The 16,776-nt window shown below is 40.3% G+C and overlaps 2 protein-coding genes across 2 annotated transcripts in view; both read left to right on the top strand.

Moving 5' to 3' along the window:
• The window catches only part of LOC134300762 (intermembrane lipid transfer protein VPS13B-like), a 149,593-nt gene extending 147,635 nt beyond the window's left edge, over positions 1 to 1,958 (top strand). Inside the window, exon 61 of the mRNA XM_062985184.1 lies at positions 755 to 1,958. Coding sequence (XP_062841254.1) covers positions 755 to 997 — 243 coding nt within the window. The 3' untranslated portion in view covers positions 998 to 1,958. The remainder of the gene's footprint in view (positions 1 to 754) is intronic.
• Positions 1,959 to 5,205: 3,247 nt separating this feature from the next.
• LOC134301272 (NIPA-like protein 2) lies at positions 5,206 to 12,610 on the top strand. The gene is made up of 11 exons (XM_062985908.1): positions 5,206 to 5,217; positions 6,738 to 6,806; positions 6,882 to 7,050; positions 7,152 to 7,211; positions 8,732 to 8,853; positions 10,263 to 10,359; positions 10,671 to 10,809; positions 10,920 to 11,008; positions 12,032 to 12,095; positions 12,202 to 12,296; positions 12,384 to 12,610. Exons 1-11 carry the CDS (start codon positions 5,212 to 5,214, stop codon positions 12,491 to 12,493), a joined length of 1,020 nt encoding a protein of 339 aa, XP_062841978.1. The 5' UTR covers positions 5,206 to 5,211; the 3' UTR covers positions 12,494 to 12,610.
• The last annotated feature ends 4,166 nt before the right edge of the window (positions 12,611 to 16,776 follow it).

Here is a 16,776-nt window from a genome sequence, read left to right as displayed (position 1 = left end):
ACAACAGTCTTACAACATAATATATGGGGGAGGGGGGGAGACATAGATAGATATACAGACAGGCAGACAAACAGACAGATAGATATACAGATAGATAGACAGATAGACAGACATAGATATATAGGTAGATAGATAGACATACAGATAAATAGATATATAGATAGATAGACAGATATATAGATAAACAGATAGACAGGCAGACACATTGATAGATAGATAGATAGATAGATAGATAGATAGATAGATAGACAGACAGACAGACAGACAGACAGACAGACAGACAGACAGACAGACAGACAGATTGATAGATAGACATACAAATAGACAGACAGACAGGTATATAGATAGATAGACACATTGATAGATAGACAGACAGACGGGTATATAGATAGACAGATAAATAGACAGAGATAGACAAATAGACAGACAGATATATAGATAAACAGACAGGTAGGTAGCTAGATAGACAGACAGGCAGACAGATATATAGACATATAGATAGACAGAGATATATAGACAGATAGGTAGACAGATATATAGATAGATAGACAGATAAATAGACAGAGATAGACAAATAGACAGATAGATATATAGATAAACAGACAGGTAGGTAGCTAGATAGACAGACAGGCAGACAGATAGATAGACAGATAGACAGATTTAAAGATAGACAGATAAACAGACAGACAGAAAGAAAGACAGACAGGCATAAAGACAGACGGATTCTATTTATATCTACATCTTTCTGTTTTAGGGTGACGGGGGTCGTGAGCGTCTATCTGAACAGCAGTACCGCTGGTTGTCGGACTACGTGACGAGCGTGTCTCAGTACCTCTCGCCATCCTCTCTCCTTCAGCACCCAGTCTTGAGGGCAGCTAGCCCACCCCCTAGCATCAGCAAGGTCTATCACTACCAGGCAGACCCCGCCTACATTCACGTCTTTATCTGTAAATTCAACATGCTGAAGGACAAGGCGCTGAGCAAAGGCTTCAACTGAGAGGATTTTAAAGTGTTCATGTGCCATCAAATATAGACATAAACACAGAAGTGCTAATGTTGTTTTAGATAGAAATCCTGCAGTTATTAACACTACACTGTCACCTGACAGCAAGGAGGTCCTGGGTTCAGTTCCCAGGTGGAGCAGTCCGGGACCTTTCTGTATGGAGTGTGCATGTTCTCCCCGTGTTTTTGTGGGTTTCCTCTGGATGCTCCTGTTTCCTCCTACAGTCCACACACATGCAGTTAGGTCCATTGGAGATACTAAAATTGCCCTAGGTGTGTGTTAAGGTGTGAACTGTGATGGACTGGCGCCCTGTCCAGAGTGTTACCGTGTGCCTTGCGTCCATTGAGAGGTAGGATAGGCTCCAGCACCCCCTGTGACCCTGATTAGGATAAGCAGCTTAGAAAGTGAGTGAGTGAGTTTTTGGCCACCGGCAATAATCACATTCATCAAGGGTGGATAGACAGTTAACTGGCTGGATCCTAATTTTGCATATAAACGTTTATTAGCCACGCCCATTGCTAACAGACATGTAAAATCAGTTATAAAATTCATTCATTCATTCATTTTCTTATCCGCTTATCCAGTTAGGGTCGCGGGGGGTGCTGGAGCCTATCCCACTGCTTTTACTCAGTCAGTAATGAGTTTTCTCCAACCTCCCAAAGCAATCCCAGTAAGTGGATTGGCATCTTTAAATTGGCACTAGGTACAATTTAGTGCACTGTTTATATTTAAGGAAAGAACTATATTTAAAAGAGTGTTATTATTTACTTTGTAAATGGTATAATATAGATAGATGTTAATAAAGAATAAACCTTCCCCAAAAAGTGTCCACCAGGCTCTAGCATGAAGGACTGAAATGGATTTAACATAATACGGCTGGACATTCTATTTTATTTCTCTGTAAATTTATGGTCAGATGTCAACCTGACACTGCATTAATAAAAGTATGTTGTTACCTTTGTCATCTTTTCTTTCTCCACCAGCATAAAGTTTAAAGAATGACATGGAAGACATAAATGTCAAAACACGTTTTATATGTAATATTTGTAAATATTCTAATTAAAGGTTACAGATATAAATGTACCTTAGAAAATGTTGTTTTCATGTTTTTTCACTTTTTTGATTTTTTTTGTACAAATCAGAAAAAGTTGGGACAGCATGGAAAATGCAAATAATAAAAAACACAGTGTTTCTTACATTTACTTTGACTTTTATTTAATTGCAGACAGTATGAACCTGAGATATTAATAAACATCCATTCCTGCATTTTAGGCCTGCAACGCATTTACCACTTTGTAATGTTGCCGTTCCTTTTCACCACACTTAAAAGACGTTTTGTCACCGAGGAGACCAAGTGATTTAGTGTTTCAGTTTTTATTTTGTCTCATTCTTCCTGCAAACACGTCTTAAGATGTGCAACAGTACGAGGTCGTCGTCACATTTTTTGTTTTAAAATTCTCCACACATTCTCTATTGGGGACAGATCTACTGCAGGCAGGCCAGTCCAGTACCCGTACCCTCTTCTTCCACAGCCATGTCTTTGTAATGTGTGCAGCATGTGGTTTTGCATCGTCTTGTTGAAAAATGCATGGACGTCCCTGGAAAAGATGACGTCTTGAAGGCAGCACATGTTGCTCTAAGATCTCAATGTACTTTTCTGCATTAATGCTGCCATCACAGAAGTGTAAATTACCTTTGCCAAGGCCACTGACACAGCCCCATACCATGACAGACTTTGGCTTTAGGACATGTTGCTGATAACAGTCTGGATGGTCCTTGTCCGGAGCACACAGTGTCCATTTTTTCCAAAAAATACCTGGAATGCTGATTCTTCTGACCACAATACACGTTTCTACTGTGTGATGGTCCATCCTAGATGCCTCTGAGCCCAGAGAAGTCGACGCGGCTTCTGGACGTGGTTAACGTAAGGCTTCTTTTTTGCACAGTAAAGATTTAAGTGGCATTTGTGCATGTAACTCTGTATTGTAGTGCTTGACAAAGGTTTGCCAAAGTAATCCCTCACCCATGTGGTTATATCAGCTATTGTTGAGTGGTGGTTCTTGATGCAGTGCCGTCTGAGAAATCGAAGATCACAGGCGTTCAGCTTAAGCTTGCGCTCTTGGCCTTTATGCACCGAAATTCCTCCTGATTCCTGAAATCGTTTAATGATATTATGCACTGTAGAGGGAGAAATATGCAAATTCTTTTCAATCTTTCTTTGAGGTACATTGTTACATTGTTTTTAAACATTTCAATCATTTTCTCACACATTTGTTGACAAACTGGAGATCCTCTGATCATCTTTGCTCATCAAAGACTCAGCCTTTACTGGATGCTGCTTTTGTACCAAACCATGATTACAATCACCTGTTTGGAATCACATCATTATTTAGTTTTTTCACCTCATTATTAGCCCTAAATTGCCCCCGTCCCAACTTTTTTTGGAATGTGTTGCAGGCCTGAAATGCAGGAATGGATGTTTATTAATAAATGAAATGAAGTTGAGCAGATAAAACATGAAATATCTCAGGTTCAAACTGTCTGCAATCAAATAAAAGTCAAAGTAAATGTAAGGAACACTGTGTTTTTATGGTAATATACGTGTATCTTCATTTATTTTTGAGAGATCTTGTGTATTGTACACATACATACATTATCAGTACAGTTAGTTGTGTGGTAGGCACTATGGGTACTAAGAGAATAGCTCTTGTGTTCTGAATGTATAGTTTCATCCCACCCAATAGTTTTGCCCCTCCCATGCCTCTCTTCACATCGAGTCCAGCAGCACCACAGGCCACTATTGTTCCTTCATTCACAAAGACTCTGTCTTCAGCGCTGTTCTAGACCTCCGGCTACGTCCCACCAGCGACTCTATGTATCCTGATGCATAAAACGGCTTTGTTTGAGGTAGTTCTGTTTCATTTTTTTTGATCAATTATAACAATATTATGTGCTTGGTGTTAAGATCTAACTAACCAGGAATGTTTAATTGTCTGTGTAACAGTTTACTTGTGTGAAGTGATCACTAATAGTTTGTGTTCTGTGTAAATAATGTCATATACATTTTTGTAGCTGAAAACCTTCAGAACTAACCTCCAAAATAACAGATTGTGCGACACACAAAAAGTATTATAATTTTATTAGATGTTTATACACTGATCAGCCATAACATTAAAACCACCTCCTTGTTTCTACACTCACTGTTTATTTTATCAGCACCACCATATAGAAGCACTTTGTAGTTCTACAATTACTGACTGTAGTCCATCTGTTTCTCTACATGCTTTGTCAGCCCTCTTTCTGGCGGTTAGTCCACCAACCAAAAACATCCAGCCAAAAGCGCCCCGTGGGCAACGTCCTGTAATCACTGATGAAGGTCTATAAGATGACTAACTCAAACAGCAGCAATAGATGAGCGATTGTCTCTGACTTTTATCTACAAGGTGGTAGGAGTGACTAATAGAGTGGACAGTGAGTGGACACGGTATTTAAAAACTCCATCAGCGCTGCTGTGTCTGATCCACTCATACCAGCACAACACACACTAACACACCACCACCATGTCAGTGTCACTGCAGTGCTGAGAATGATCCACCAGCTAAATAATACCTGCTCTGTGGTGGTCCTGACCTTTGAAAAACAGCATGAAAGTGGGCTAACAAAGTATGTAGAGAAACAGATAGACTACAGTCAGTAATTGTAGAACTACAAAGTGCTTCGATATGGTAAGTGGAGCTGATAAAATGGACAGTGAGTGTAGAAACAAGGAGGTGGTTTTAATGTTATGCCTGAACGGTGTACGGTGTCAGTCCTTTTAAACACAATGTTTCACAGTGCTAGATTGCAAGGAATTTAGGTCATTTACCATCTACAGTTCATAATATCATGAAAAGATTGAGGGAGTCTGGGGAAATCTCGATGCCTAAAGGCCAAGGATGGACAAGTTGTGTTACGACAGGTATTTTTAAGACAGAAAGATGTGTAAAGAATTAGCAAATAATAAATGGCTATATCATACTTTTGTAGAAGATTAATTACAAATATGTATAAGTCTGTTCTATTGCATCATACTCTGGATTTGGATCTTTTAAATATGGTGTTTTTATTTGTTATTTACTATACAGTGCTTATAACTGTTTGTACAGTACTTGAACTGACGACTTCAGTCTTCTCTGATGCCCTGTAGGAGCTATTCCTGAATATCCAACATGGAGGTAAATGAGTAACATTAACAAATAATAATTGTAGCTAACACGAATCCTATCCATATTTCTAATCCACAATCATTTCTTTTTTCCTTCTTTTTAAATTGCACTAATTTTGGTACCACCCCTGTGATCTGAAATCCCCTGCCGCTAGCACTACACTGATAAAATATATATACACCAACCAGGCATAACATTGACCACTGACAGGTGAAGTGAATAACACTGAGTATCTCTTCATCATGGCAATCCAGTTGATGTGTTAGCAGGAAAAATGGACGAGCGTAAGGATTTGAGCGAGTTTGACCAGGGCCAGATTGTGATGGCTAGATGACTGGGTCAGAGCATCTCCAAAACTGCAGCTCTTGTGGGGTGTTCCCGGTCTGCAGTGGTCAGTATCTATCAAAAGTGGTCCAAGGAAGGAACAGTGGTAAACCGGTGACAGGGTCATGGGCGGCCAAGGCTCATTGATGCACGTGGGGAGCGAAGGCTGGTCCGTGTGGTCCGATCCAACAGACGAGCTACTGTAGCTCAAGATTGCTTAAGAAGTTAATACTGGTTCTGATAAAAAGGTGTCAGAATACACAGTGCATCACAGTTTGTTGCGTATGGGGCTGCATAGCTGCAAACCAGTCACAGTGCCCATGCTGACCCCTGTCCACCACCAAAAGTGCCAACAATGAGCACATGAGCATCAGAACTGGACTACATAGCAATGGAAGAAGGTGGCCTGGTCTGATGAATCACGTTTTCTTTTACATCACGTGGATGGCCGGGTGCGTGTGCGTCGCTTACCTGGGGAACACACGGCACCAGGATGCACTATGGGAAGAAGGCAAGCTGGCGGAGGCAGTGTGATGCTTTGGGCAATGTTCTGCTGGAAAACCTCAGGTCCTGCCATCTATGTGGATGTTACTTTGACACGTACCACCAACCTAAGCATTGTTGCAGACCATGTACACCCTTTCATGGAAACGATATTCCCTGATGGCTGTGGCCTCTTTCAGCAGGATTTTTGAGGTGTTGACTTGACCTCCAAATTCCCCAGATCTCAATCCATTAGAGCATCTGTGGGATGTGCTGGACATACAAGTACTGATCCATGGAGGCCCCACCTCACAACTTAGAGGAGTTAAAGGATCTGCTGCTGACATCTTGGTGCCAGATACCACAGCACACTTTCAGGGGTCTAGTGGATCCCATGCCTCGACGAGTCAGGGCTGTTTTGGCAGCAAAAGGGGGACCAAGACAATATTAGGAAGGTGGGCATAATGTTATGCCTGATCAGTGTGTATACACACTGAAACACGCGAACACATTTTCCAAAACCAAACACAGAAGAAACTCCTAAATGCTAGGTAAACTACCCCCCCCACAACACACACACACACACACACACACACACACACACACACACACTCACTAACTGCATACACATACCCATAATCCCCCAAGAACCACACACTCGACTTTCAATATGCTGGTGTGGATTTAATCATTTCTAATGCTTTTACTGTGTGTGTTTTCAGACATATATCCTAGGAATCCTCATTGCAATATGTGGCAACCTCCTCATCAGTATCTCACTGAACACTCAGGTCAGTTTGACACCAAAGTAAAAATAAATATTCGAATTAGCTGTGTATTGATTTCTAACCCCAACACATTTACAGAAGTACACCCACATACAACAGTCCCAGGAAAGCACTAAGTCGTACTACAAAAACCATCTGTGGTGGTGTGGTATCCTGCTCATGGGAATCGGGGAACTGGGGAACTTTGCTGCTTATGGATTTGCTCCAGCATCACTGATCGCTCCTCTTGGCTGTGTGTCTGTCATTGGTAAGTTCTGCCTTTGAGCTCAAGTTTTGATGATAAAATGAATTTAGCAACTAATACTAAACAGTTCTGGTAATAAAATAACCGTTTCTTGTCCCGTTCAGCCAGTGCTGTTATATCTGTGGTGTTCCTAAAAGAGACATTACGAGCCTCTGATGTTTTGGGTGAGTTTTACAGGTTCTTTTATTGTAGTCTTAGATTTTGTGTCTTACATTTACTTTGTCTTTTATTGATTGCAGACAGGATGATCCTGAGATTTCATGTATTAATAAACATCCATTCCTGCATTTCAGGCCTGCAACACATTCCAAAAAAAAGTTGGGACACTAAAGCATTTACCACTTTGTAATGTTGTTATTCCTTTTCACCACACTTAAAAGATGTTTTACCAAGTGATTTAGTGATTCAGCTTTTATTTTGTCCCATTCTTCCTGCAAACACGTCTTAAGATGTGCAACAGTACGGAATCATTGTCTGCAGGCAGGCCAGTCCAGTACCCATACCCTCTTCTTCCGCAGCCATGCCTTTGTAATGTGTGCAGCATGTGGTTTTGCATCGTCTTGTTGAAAATGCATGGACGTCCCTGGAAAAGACGACGTCTTGAAGGCAGCACATGTTGCTCTCAGTTCTCAATGTACTTTTCTGCATTAATGCTGCCATCACAGAAGTGTAAATGACCTTTGCCAAGGGCACTGACACAGCCCCATACCATGACAGACCCTGGCTGTTGGACTTGTTGATGATAACAGTCTGGATGGTCCTTTTCGTCTTTGGTCCGGAGCACACGGCGTCTATTTTTTCCAAAAAAGACCTGGAATGCTGATTCATCTGACCACAATACACGTTTCCACTGTGTGATGGTCCATCCTAGATGCCTCCGAGCCCAGAGAAGTCGACGCCGCTTTTAGACATGGTTAACATAAGGCTTCTTTTTTGCACAGTAAAGTTTTAAGTGGCATTTGTGCATGTAACTCTGTATTGTAGTGCTTAACAAAGGTTTGCCAAAGTAATCCCTCACCCATGTGGTTATATCAGCTATTGTTGAGTGGTGGTTCTTGATGCAGTGCCGTCTGAGGTATCGAAGATCACGGTTGTTCAGCTTAAGCTTGCTCCCTTGGCCTTTACGCACTGAAATTCCTCCCGATTCCTTGAATGGTTTAATGATATTATGCACTGTAGAGGGAGAAATATGCAAATCCCTTCCAATCTATCTTTGAGGTTCATTGTTTTTAAACATTTCAATCATTTTCTCACACATTTGTTGACAAACTGAAGATCCTCTGATCATATTTACTCATCAAAGACTCAGCCTTTCCTGGACGCTTCTTTTGTACCAAATTATGATTACAATCACCTGTTTGGAATCACATCATTATTGAGTTTTTTCACCTCATTATTAGCCCTAAATTGCCCCGTCCCAACTTTTTTTGGAATGTGTTGCAGGCCTGAAATGCAGGATTGGAGGTTTATTATTAACAAATGAAATGAAGCTGAGCAGACAAATGAAATATCTCAGATTCATTCTAACTGCAATCAAATAAAAGTCAAAGTAAATGTAAGGAGCACTATGTTTTTATTTTATTTGTATTTTCCATACTGTCCCAACTTTTTCTGATTTGGGGTTGTAATGTCCAGGCTTTAGGAACATCAGAGTAATATTAACTATGTTCTGTGCTGTCCATAGGAGGTGCTCTCGCTCTCACCGGTACATTTTTGTTGGTGAACTTTGCCCCTCATTCCGCCCCCCACGTGACGGCAAACATGGTGGAGCGCTGCCTAATCTCGTGGCAGTTCCTCGCCTACTTTGTACGTGTCTTCAACCAGTCACCAAAAGTTTGGTCTAAGTTTGAAGAAGTCATTAACACTGAGTGTACATAAACTGTAAAACAAAAGGTTTAAATGTTTCTAAAATCTTTTATGCTTTAAAGTTTAGTAGAAAAGTGTGAATTATTTTTAAAACAATTATATTTACAGTTAAATGTTCTTATTATATTCGTAACTCAATGTAAATAGGTTATTAAAATTATTGCAAGATCTAGGCAATTTCTAGCGCTGTGGTCAGGGTTGGGCTGATAGTGCCACTGAGATTCAAATCCTTATTTTAGATCTCAGCAGTGGTGGGCTAGTGTATACACTTAACATACACTGATCAGCCATAACATTAAAACCACCTCCTTGTTTCTACACTCACTGTCCATTTTATCAGCTCCACTTACCATATAGAAGCACTTTGTAGTTCTACAATTACTGACTGTAGTCATATTCTGTTTCTCTGCATGCTTTGTTAGCCCCCTTTCACCCTGTTCTTTAATGGTCAGGACTTTCCCAGGACAACCACAGAGCAGGTATTATTTAGGTGGTGGGTCATTCTCAGCACTGCAGTGACACTGACATGGTGGTGGTGGTGTTAGTGTTAGTGTGTGTTGTGCTGGTATGAGTGGATCAGACACAGCAGTGCTGCTGGAGTTTTTAAACACCTCACTGTCACTGCTGGACTGAGAATAGTCCACCAACCAAAAATATCCAGTTAACCGCACCCTGTGGGCAGCGTCCTGTGACCACTGATGAAGGTCTAGAAGATGACCAACTCAAACAGCAGCAATAGATGAGCGATCGTCTCTGACTTTACATCTACAAGGTGGACCAAGCAGGTAGGAGTGTCTAATAGAGTGGACAGTGAGTGGACACGGTATTTAAAAACTCCAGCAGCACTGCTGTGTCTGATCCACTCATACCAGCACAACACACACTAACACACCACCACCATGTCAGTGTCACTGCAGTGCTGAGAATGACCCACCACCTAAATAATACCTGCTCTGCGGTGGTCCTGTGGGGGTCCTGACCATTGAAGAACAGCATGAAAGGGGGGTAACAAAGCATGCAGAGAAACAGATAGACTACAGTCAGTAATTGTAGAACTACAAAGTGCTTCTATATAGTAAGTGGAGCTGATAAAATGGACAGTGAGTGTAGAAACAAGAAATTGGTTTTAATGTTATGGCTGATCGGTGTCTGTATAATTGATGCATGTAAATTCATTGATTTATTATCATTATTATTATTTTTATTTTTTAAAATGTGAATCTAAAGGAAATCTTAACAGATAACAGATTTCATCTTTTAATTAGTAATCCATAGTTGGATTATTGCATACTCACTACTATAAATCTGTGTCATTAATCTATTGCTTTCTTTAATTTTCTCTCCTACAGTTTTTTGAGGTGGTTTTGTTTTGCATCTTGCTCTACTTGTATAAGTGCGTAAATCTGAAACACGTTGTGATTGTGATGCTTCTGGTGGCTCTGCTAGGTAAGAGTATACACACCTATTACCAAAAAATGTGGTCTGTCTCTTAAAAGCACGGTGGTTTGAGTAGGTGTGTGTGTGTGTGTGTCTGTGTGTCTGTGTGTCTGTCCAGTGATAGCTTAGTGGTTAAGGTACTGGACTAGTAAACAGAAGGTTGCCGGTTCAAGCCCCGCCGCCACCAAGTTGCCATTGTTGGGTCCCTGAGCAAGGCCCTTAACCCTCAATTGCTCATTGTGTTCCGCTCACTGTGTAAGTCGCTTTGGATAAAAGCGTCTGCTGAAAATGTAAATGTAATGTGTGTGTGTGCACTACAGCCTCTGTGACAGTGATCTCGGTGAAGGCTGTGTCTGGAATGATCATTGAAACAATTCGTGGAAGCCAGCTGCAGCTCATGTACCCCATTTTTTACATCATGTTTTTCATCATGATAGTCTCATGTGCCTTCCAGATTAAGTGAGTCTCATTATTATAGAATATTATAGAAATGGTTTATTGCCAAAAATCATTGTTATTTAGTGTTAGTATGCATGCAATGATTTGTTTACTATGTTTTTATTCTGCAGATTTCTCAATGAGGCTATGAAGTTGTTTGATGCCATGGAAATTGTTCCAATCAATTATGTCTTCTTCACAGCCAGTGCTGTAGTAGCAGGTACCATATAGTTTATTCCATTTTTACCAACGGTTTAGTCAGGGTCATGATGGGTCCAGATTCCTCTGAAATACTGGGCGTAATGCAACTGGAAACTATTAATATAGTTAGCCACTAGCCCCGTAGTATTCCCTTGTGAACTGCTTACAAAATAAATAAAAAATTCCAAACTAAAATACTGTCACTGTTAGCCCTTTTTGGCCGTCATGGAATGGGTTCCGTTCTGGTTCTCGAACTTGAGTTTGAACCAGTACAGTACAATCCTTGGCTCCCAAAAATGGGTGGAACTGTAGGCTGGTTATTTAAAAAGCACCAACGTTCTAAGAAGCCTAAACAGAACAAGAACTGTTCTTTTGGTCGAAACAGGCTATAAGAGCATTTACAATACTACATTTTCACTTAGGAAAAGTTCAGAAATCAATATTTGGTGAAATAACCCCGATTTTTTATCACAGCTTTCAGGTGACACCAACTTCATGCCACTTTTGGTTCAAAAGATTTAAGCAGCTTGGCTTTGTGACCATACATCTTCTTCTTGATCAAGATTTTAGTGGGGTATAGGTCTGGAGATTGGGGAGACCATGACTTAGACTTCGGGTCTTAATTTGATAGTCCTCCACCCACAACTTGATTAAACCTGCTGTGTGGCATGCAGCACTGTCCTACTTTGTTGCCCCCAATGCTTGGCGCTTGATCTTGTTCTTATGAATCACTGGCTTTAAAATTTTAAGAATGGAAGCAACCTGAAGCTCAGAGTATTCCTCTTTTAAAACGTTTCCACTCGTTTGCCATTATCAGTAGTTATTTTTAAATTCAGCTACTGTTTTAAACTCATTCATTGTTAAATAAGTTTGGTTCAGGTGTGAGTAGAATGTGTGTGCCAGTGTTGGAATTTAGCAGACACTGGAATGGAATTTAATGTTAATTTAAGAAAGTTCTGTATACACACACAGGTAAATTAATAAAGTACTTAAATAAATCAATTTCATTTGACTAACACTAATAATTCATTATTAATTTTAGGGATTTTATTCTATGAAGAGTTTTATGGCTTATCAATAATATACATCCTCCTGTTTGTGTGTGGGTAAGTACTGAATCTACAGTACATGTTAATACTTTCACCCACTGTATATAGACAGTACATCAGTGTATATTAATGTGGTTAAATAATATTCTTTATTTTTTGACAGGTGCATATGTGCATTTACTGGAGTGTTCCTGGTTGCTAGAAATCGACCTAAAATTAAACTGGACCAAATGTTCATCTCACTGGGTCAAGTCCCAGGTAAGCTTTAAAAACAAGGCCAATTAGCAGTACACTAAATGTTAAGTGTTTCATGATTAGCACAACAACAATGTCCTGTATTTTAAGGTAAGAAAAGTACTGATAAAGTGCACCCACAAATGAAGGACAACAAATATGGATCCCTGGCTTCCAAACTTGGGTGCGACAATGAAATGATGCAGGAGGACTCCACCTAATGGACAAGTCACTTTATTACACATACCGTGTGTGTGTGTGTGTGTGTGTGTGTGTGTGTGTGTGTGTGTGTGTGTGTGTGTGACATTGTTGAATTGTGTGACTGAATTGTGCAAGACTGATAACATTTACTGATGTAGCACTTACTACAAGTGGGCTTTAGGGTCCGTCTACATTTGGTCATTTGTTTTTTATTTCAAAAAACAAAATTGAAAAATGGGAAACCAGGGCCTTTTTTTCATTTCAAGGTCCAGAAAATCAAATAACAAACAAACAGAAATTGAATAACGGATCGTATTTTAAGTTTCCAAATTCAACGTTTCATTTGCTTTATAAATGCAGGTAAAATCGGTCAAAAATGTTAAGAAGAAAGAAAAAAAAATTATTATAACATGACGCATCCCCTGTTGTTTTGACTTTTTGTGTTTGTATATTTGCCGTGCATATATTTGCTCTATTTGCAAAAATGAAACAATATGGGGGCACCCTCAGGTGGTGCAGCGGTAAAAACACACGCTGTTCACCAGAGCTGAGAACTCGAATACATCGTATCGAATCTCGGCTCTGCCTGCCGGCTGAGGCTGAGCGGCCACATGAACAACGATTGGCCTGTTGTTCAGATAGGGGCGGGATTAAGCCAGATGGGGACTCTCTCTCAGACTAGTGCGATTACGACCTCTGCTGGCTGGTTGGTGGTGCCTGCACGGAGATGGGAAAGGAGTGTGGTAGAGGGTGTGGCTCTCCGTACACATCGCTGAGCTGCACTACACTTGTCAAAGTGTAGGTGATAAGATGCATACGGCATGCTTCCCATACGAGACACTGTCCACGTTTGAGGTTCTTTCGTCTCGTTCTTGGTCAATAAATATCCAAAAATAAGTCAAATTGCACAAACTGACCAAACAAGGAACAAACAATCAAATAAATTTCAAATGAATTTTTAGCGAAGTTTATCTGCGTTGAAAAACTAAGGGAGCATCTAAAAAGTACATGAAGAAGAACTTTAAAACGCATGAAAGGCTGTAATAGCTACAGTGACATGCACGATTCGCTATACTCACATACACAGATGAGGCATAACATTATGCCCATATTGTGTTGGTCCCCCTTTTGCTGCCAAAACAGCCCTGACCCGTCGAGGCATGGACTCCACTAGACCCCTGAAGGTGTGCTGTGGTATCTGGCACCAAGATATTAGCAGCAGATCCTTGAACTCCTGTAAGTTGTGAGGTGGGGCCTCCATGGATCAGACTTGTTTGTCCAGCACATGCCGCAGATGCTCGATTGGATTGAGATCTGGGGAATTTGAATGGCAAGTCAACACCTCAAACTGGTTGTTGTGCTCCTCAAACCATTCCTGAACCATTGTTGCTTTGTGGCAGGGCACTTTTTCCTGCTGAAAGAGACCACAGCCATCAGGGAATACCTGCTTAATATTTCCCACCCACTAACAGGTGCCGTTACGTTATGCCTGGTTAGTGTATAAGGCTTTATTAATGAAAAAAAAATATTACAAATATTCCACTTACTAGCTAAGCATATTGTTAGGATTTGTCAGTGTTCCTATCAGTTACTGATGGCAGGCCTGTTTTAATATGGCAGGAAACCCCAATCCCCCCACCACAGGTAGAACCCCCCCCCACCCCCCGGTATACAATTAATATGGGCTGAAGTGTTAGAACATCAGTCTGAAGGGCCCACTAAATTTAAAACTATTGTATTAATCAATCAGCTAACCTTCCTTTAATGTATTTATACAAAATGTATTGTTTTTACATTAGGTAATAAACTAAAGTGGTGTAAAAGATCTTTTTTGGTCTGGTCTCTTTTGAATTATTAAATACAAATTTTCATTAGCTGTTCATTAACCCAAAGTGATAATCTGCTGAAACCCATCATTGGAATTTTTTACACAACTCTTTTATTAAGGCGGTTTATCATCGAACCAGCTCAGTCACAACGACAAACTATTCTGCATAGCTAAGCTAATCATGGACAGGTTAAGCAGATTTGAGCTTTACCCAAACAAAACAGGCTAGAGGTATTACAGAAGGCTGTCCACTCTTTATGAAAAGCAGTAAATTGTACAGTTCTAATAAGCTGTTAATATTTTGATGTTACATTTAGAAAATTAGAAGTAGGCAGAGTAAAAACATCAACATTATTTCACTATTTAAACAAACAAATGCAAAAAAACAATTGTGAACAAAATGTGCAGGTTTTTAACCTATTTTGTTTTGAGTCTAATTACATTTGTTTTTCAGTCCTTTGTTATTGTTGGATGTTGGAAATCACAAAGCTGGAGCTGACTGCTTCAGATCTGGATGTGTTAAATCTTATTAAAAGTATTTGTTGCTTTTGCAGTTTAGTTAGTGAAGCTTCAGGTGTGACGCTCCGCATCGTTCATGTTCTTGTATTTCTCTGTGTAGTACCGCGATTTAGAGCCTAAATTCTGATCCTTAACCAGCGTTACATCTGACTTTAGTAAATAAACAATTCAGAAGTTCGTGTCTTGTTAAATCCCCCCAACCCCAACCCCAACCATTGCTTTTGATGTAGATGAGAGCAGAAAAAGTTACTTCACAAAGCCAAGTACAGGCAAAAGTACATCAGTTACTAAAAATAATAATAATAATAAAAAGAGCAGTGGTCACTTACAAAGTTCTGATACGTGACTGTTGGAAGTCCTTTCTTTATACCACTTTTAAACTATCCAGGCACTGCAATCTCATGTACAATGTTCTGCATTTCCAGCCTCTGTCATTTCTTTTCACTTCTTCTTTTTCCCTTTTTTTTCTATTTTATTTATGCATTTTCTCCCAAATTTGTCCTCAGCTGCCGAGGGATCCCTGATTGTAGTCGAGGAGGGTATATTGCTGCCCACACCTCTTCCAACCCACCCGCAGCCCTTACCGGAACCCTTTTTCACCTATGCACTCTGCACAGGTGCCTCTCTATCTGCTAATCAGAGTCCTTACAGAGTGTTTGAAGACCCCACACACATAGTCCGGCCATCCCGCCGTAGCAGAAACGTGTCTTCTGCAGGCACTGCCAATTATGCCTGCTAGATTGCGCCCAGCCAACTGGTGGCAATGCTGAGTTTCGAACCAAGGAGTTCAGAATTTCGGTGCTGGTGTGCTAGCGGAATATCTCGCTATGCCACCTGGGCGCCTTCTTTTCCCTTTTAAATGCAATTTATTTATTGGGCCAGCAGAAACAGTTTGTATGTCAATTTGATTTGTGCATTTAAGTAATTGTACAGGATAGCAAGGGGTCACCTCACAGCAAGACGGTGCTGTGTTGAGTTTGCATTTTATCCTCGTGTCTGTGTGGGTTTTCTTCCACAAGTCCAAAGACATGCAGTCAGGTTAACTGGAGCTACTAAAGTACCCCTAGTGAGTGTGTGTTTGCCCTAAGATGGACTGCCGACTGGGGTGTTTCCTACCTTTCATCTAGTGCAGGAGTGGGCAAACTTTTTGGCTCAAGGGCCACACTGTGTTTTAAAATTTGAGATGGGCCGGGCCAGTAGCAGATAACCGCTGCTTACCTGAGCTTCTCTTTTTCAAATTGAGACCAAAACTATATCTCTGTGTTGTTCCATTATGGATATAATCTACTTTTTTTTTTCTTGGTGACCATCTTGTATGTTTTCAGAATATTTCCAGAATATATAAAATCCATACCAAATTGTTTTTATCCACCTAACTAATGAAAACCGTTTTAGATCGTTTATTCTCTCAGCTTCGCGGTAAAAAGCTGAAACTGATAATTCGTTCACTAAACTGTTACTTATATAATAACCAATGGAGAGATTGAAATTCTGCCCAAAATCTGAATTCGGCACCTCTGATTGGTTTATACAGCTGTTTATCAAGGTCTAGACCATGACTGAATCTCTTTAAAAAATGAACTGATTCATTAAGTTGTTTGAGCACGACACCATAATGAAATAGAGTGAGCAATACGAATTAATCTTTACCATAGTTAAGAGCACAGCTTCTGATTTGATTCCAATAAATAATTCATTTGAAAAGAGTCGTTTCTGACTCGTTGACTCAGTGATTTAGTTTGCAAGCCCTACTCTAAAGGACAATTTTGCAAATGCTCAACGGGCCGGATCAGACAGCCTAATGTATGTACAGTATGTGGCCCACGGGCCGTAGTTAGCCCACCACTGATCTAGTGAATCAGACCCACCGCGACCCTGAATAGGATAAATCGGTGGTAAAACAGACAATGAATGAATGAATGAATGAAAAAAGTAATTGTATATATTTTTGCCACA

The sequence above is a fragment of the Trichomycterus rosablanca genome, chromosome 23 (genome assembly GCF_030014385.1).
Source record: "Trichomycterus rosablanca isolate fTriRos1 chromosome 23, fTriRos1.hap1, whole genome shotgun sequence".
Lineage (NCBI taxonomy): Eukaryota > Metazoa > Chordata > Actinopteri > Siluriformes > Trichomycteridae > Trichomycterus > Trichomycterus rosablanca.
This window is presented reverse-complemented; position numbering and strand designations above follow the sequence as displayed.

What these genes read in the sequence shown, in the direction of transcription:
- LOC134301272 (XM_062985908.1), top strand. An exon ending in ACGAGCCTCTGATGTTTTGG is followed by an intron (nt 7,212 to 8,731) that starts GTGAGTTTTACA and finishes TGCTGTCCATAG; the next exon opens with GAGGTGCTCTCGCTCTCACC. An exon ending in GGCAGTTCCTCGCCTACTTT is followed by an intron (nt 8,854 to 10,262) that starts GTACGTGTCTTC and finishes TCTCTCCTACAG; the next exon opens with TTTTTTGAGGTGGTTTTGTT.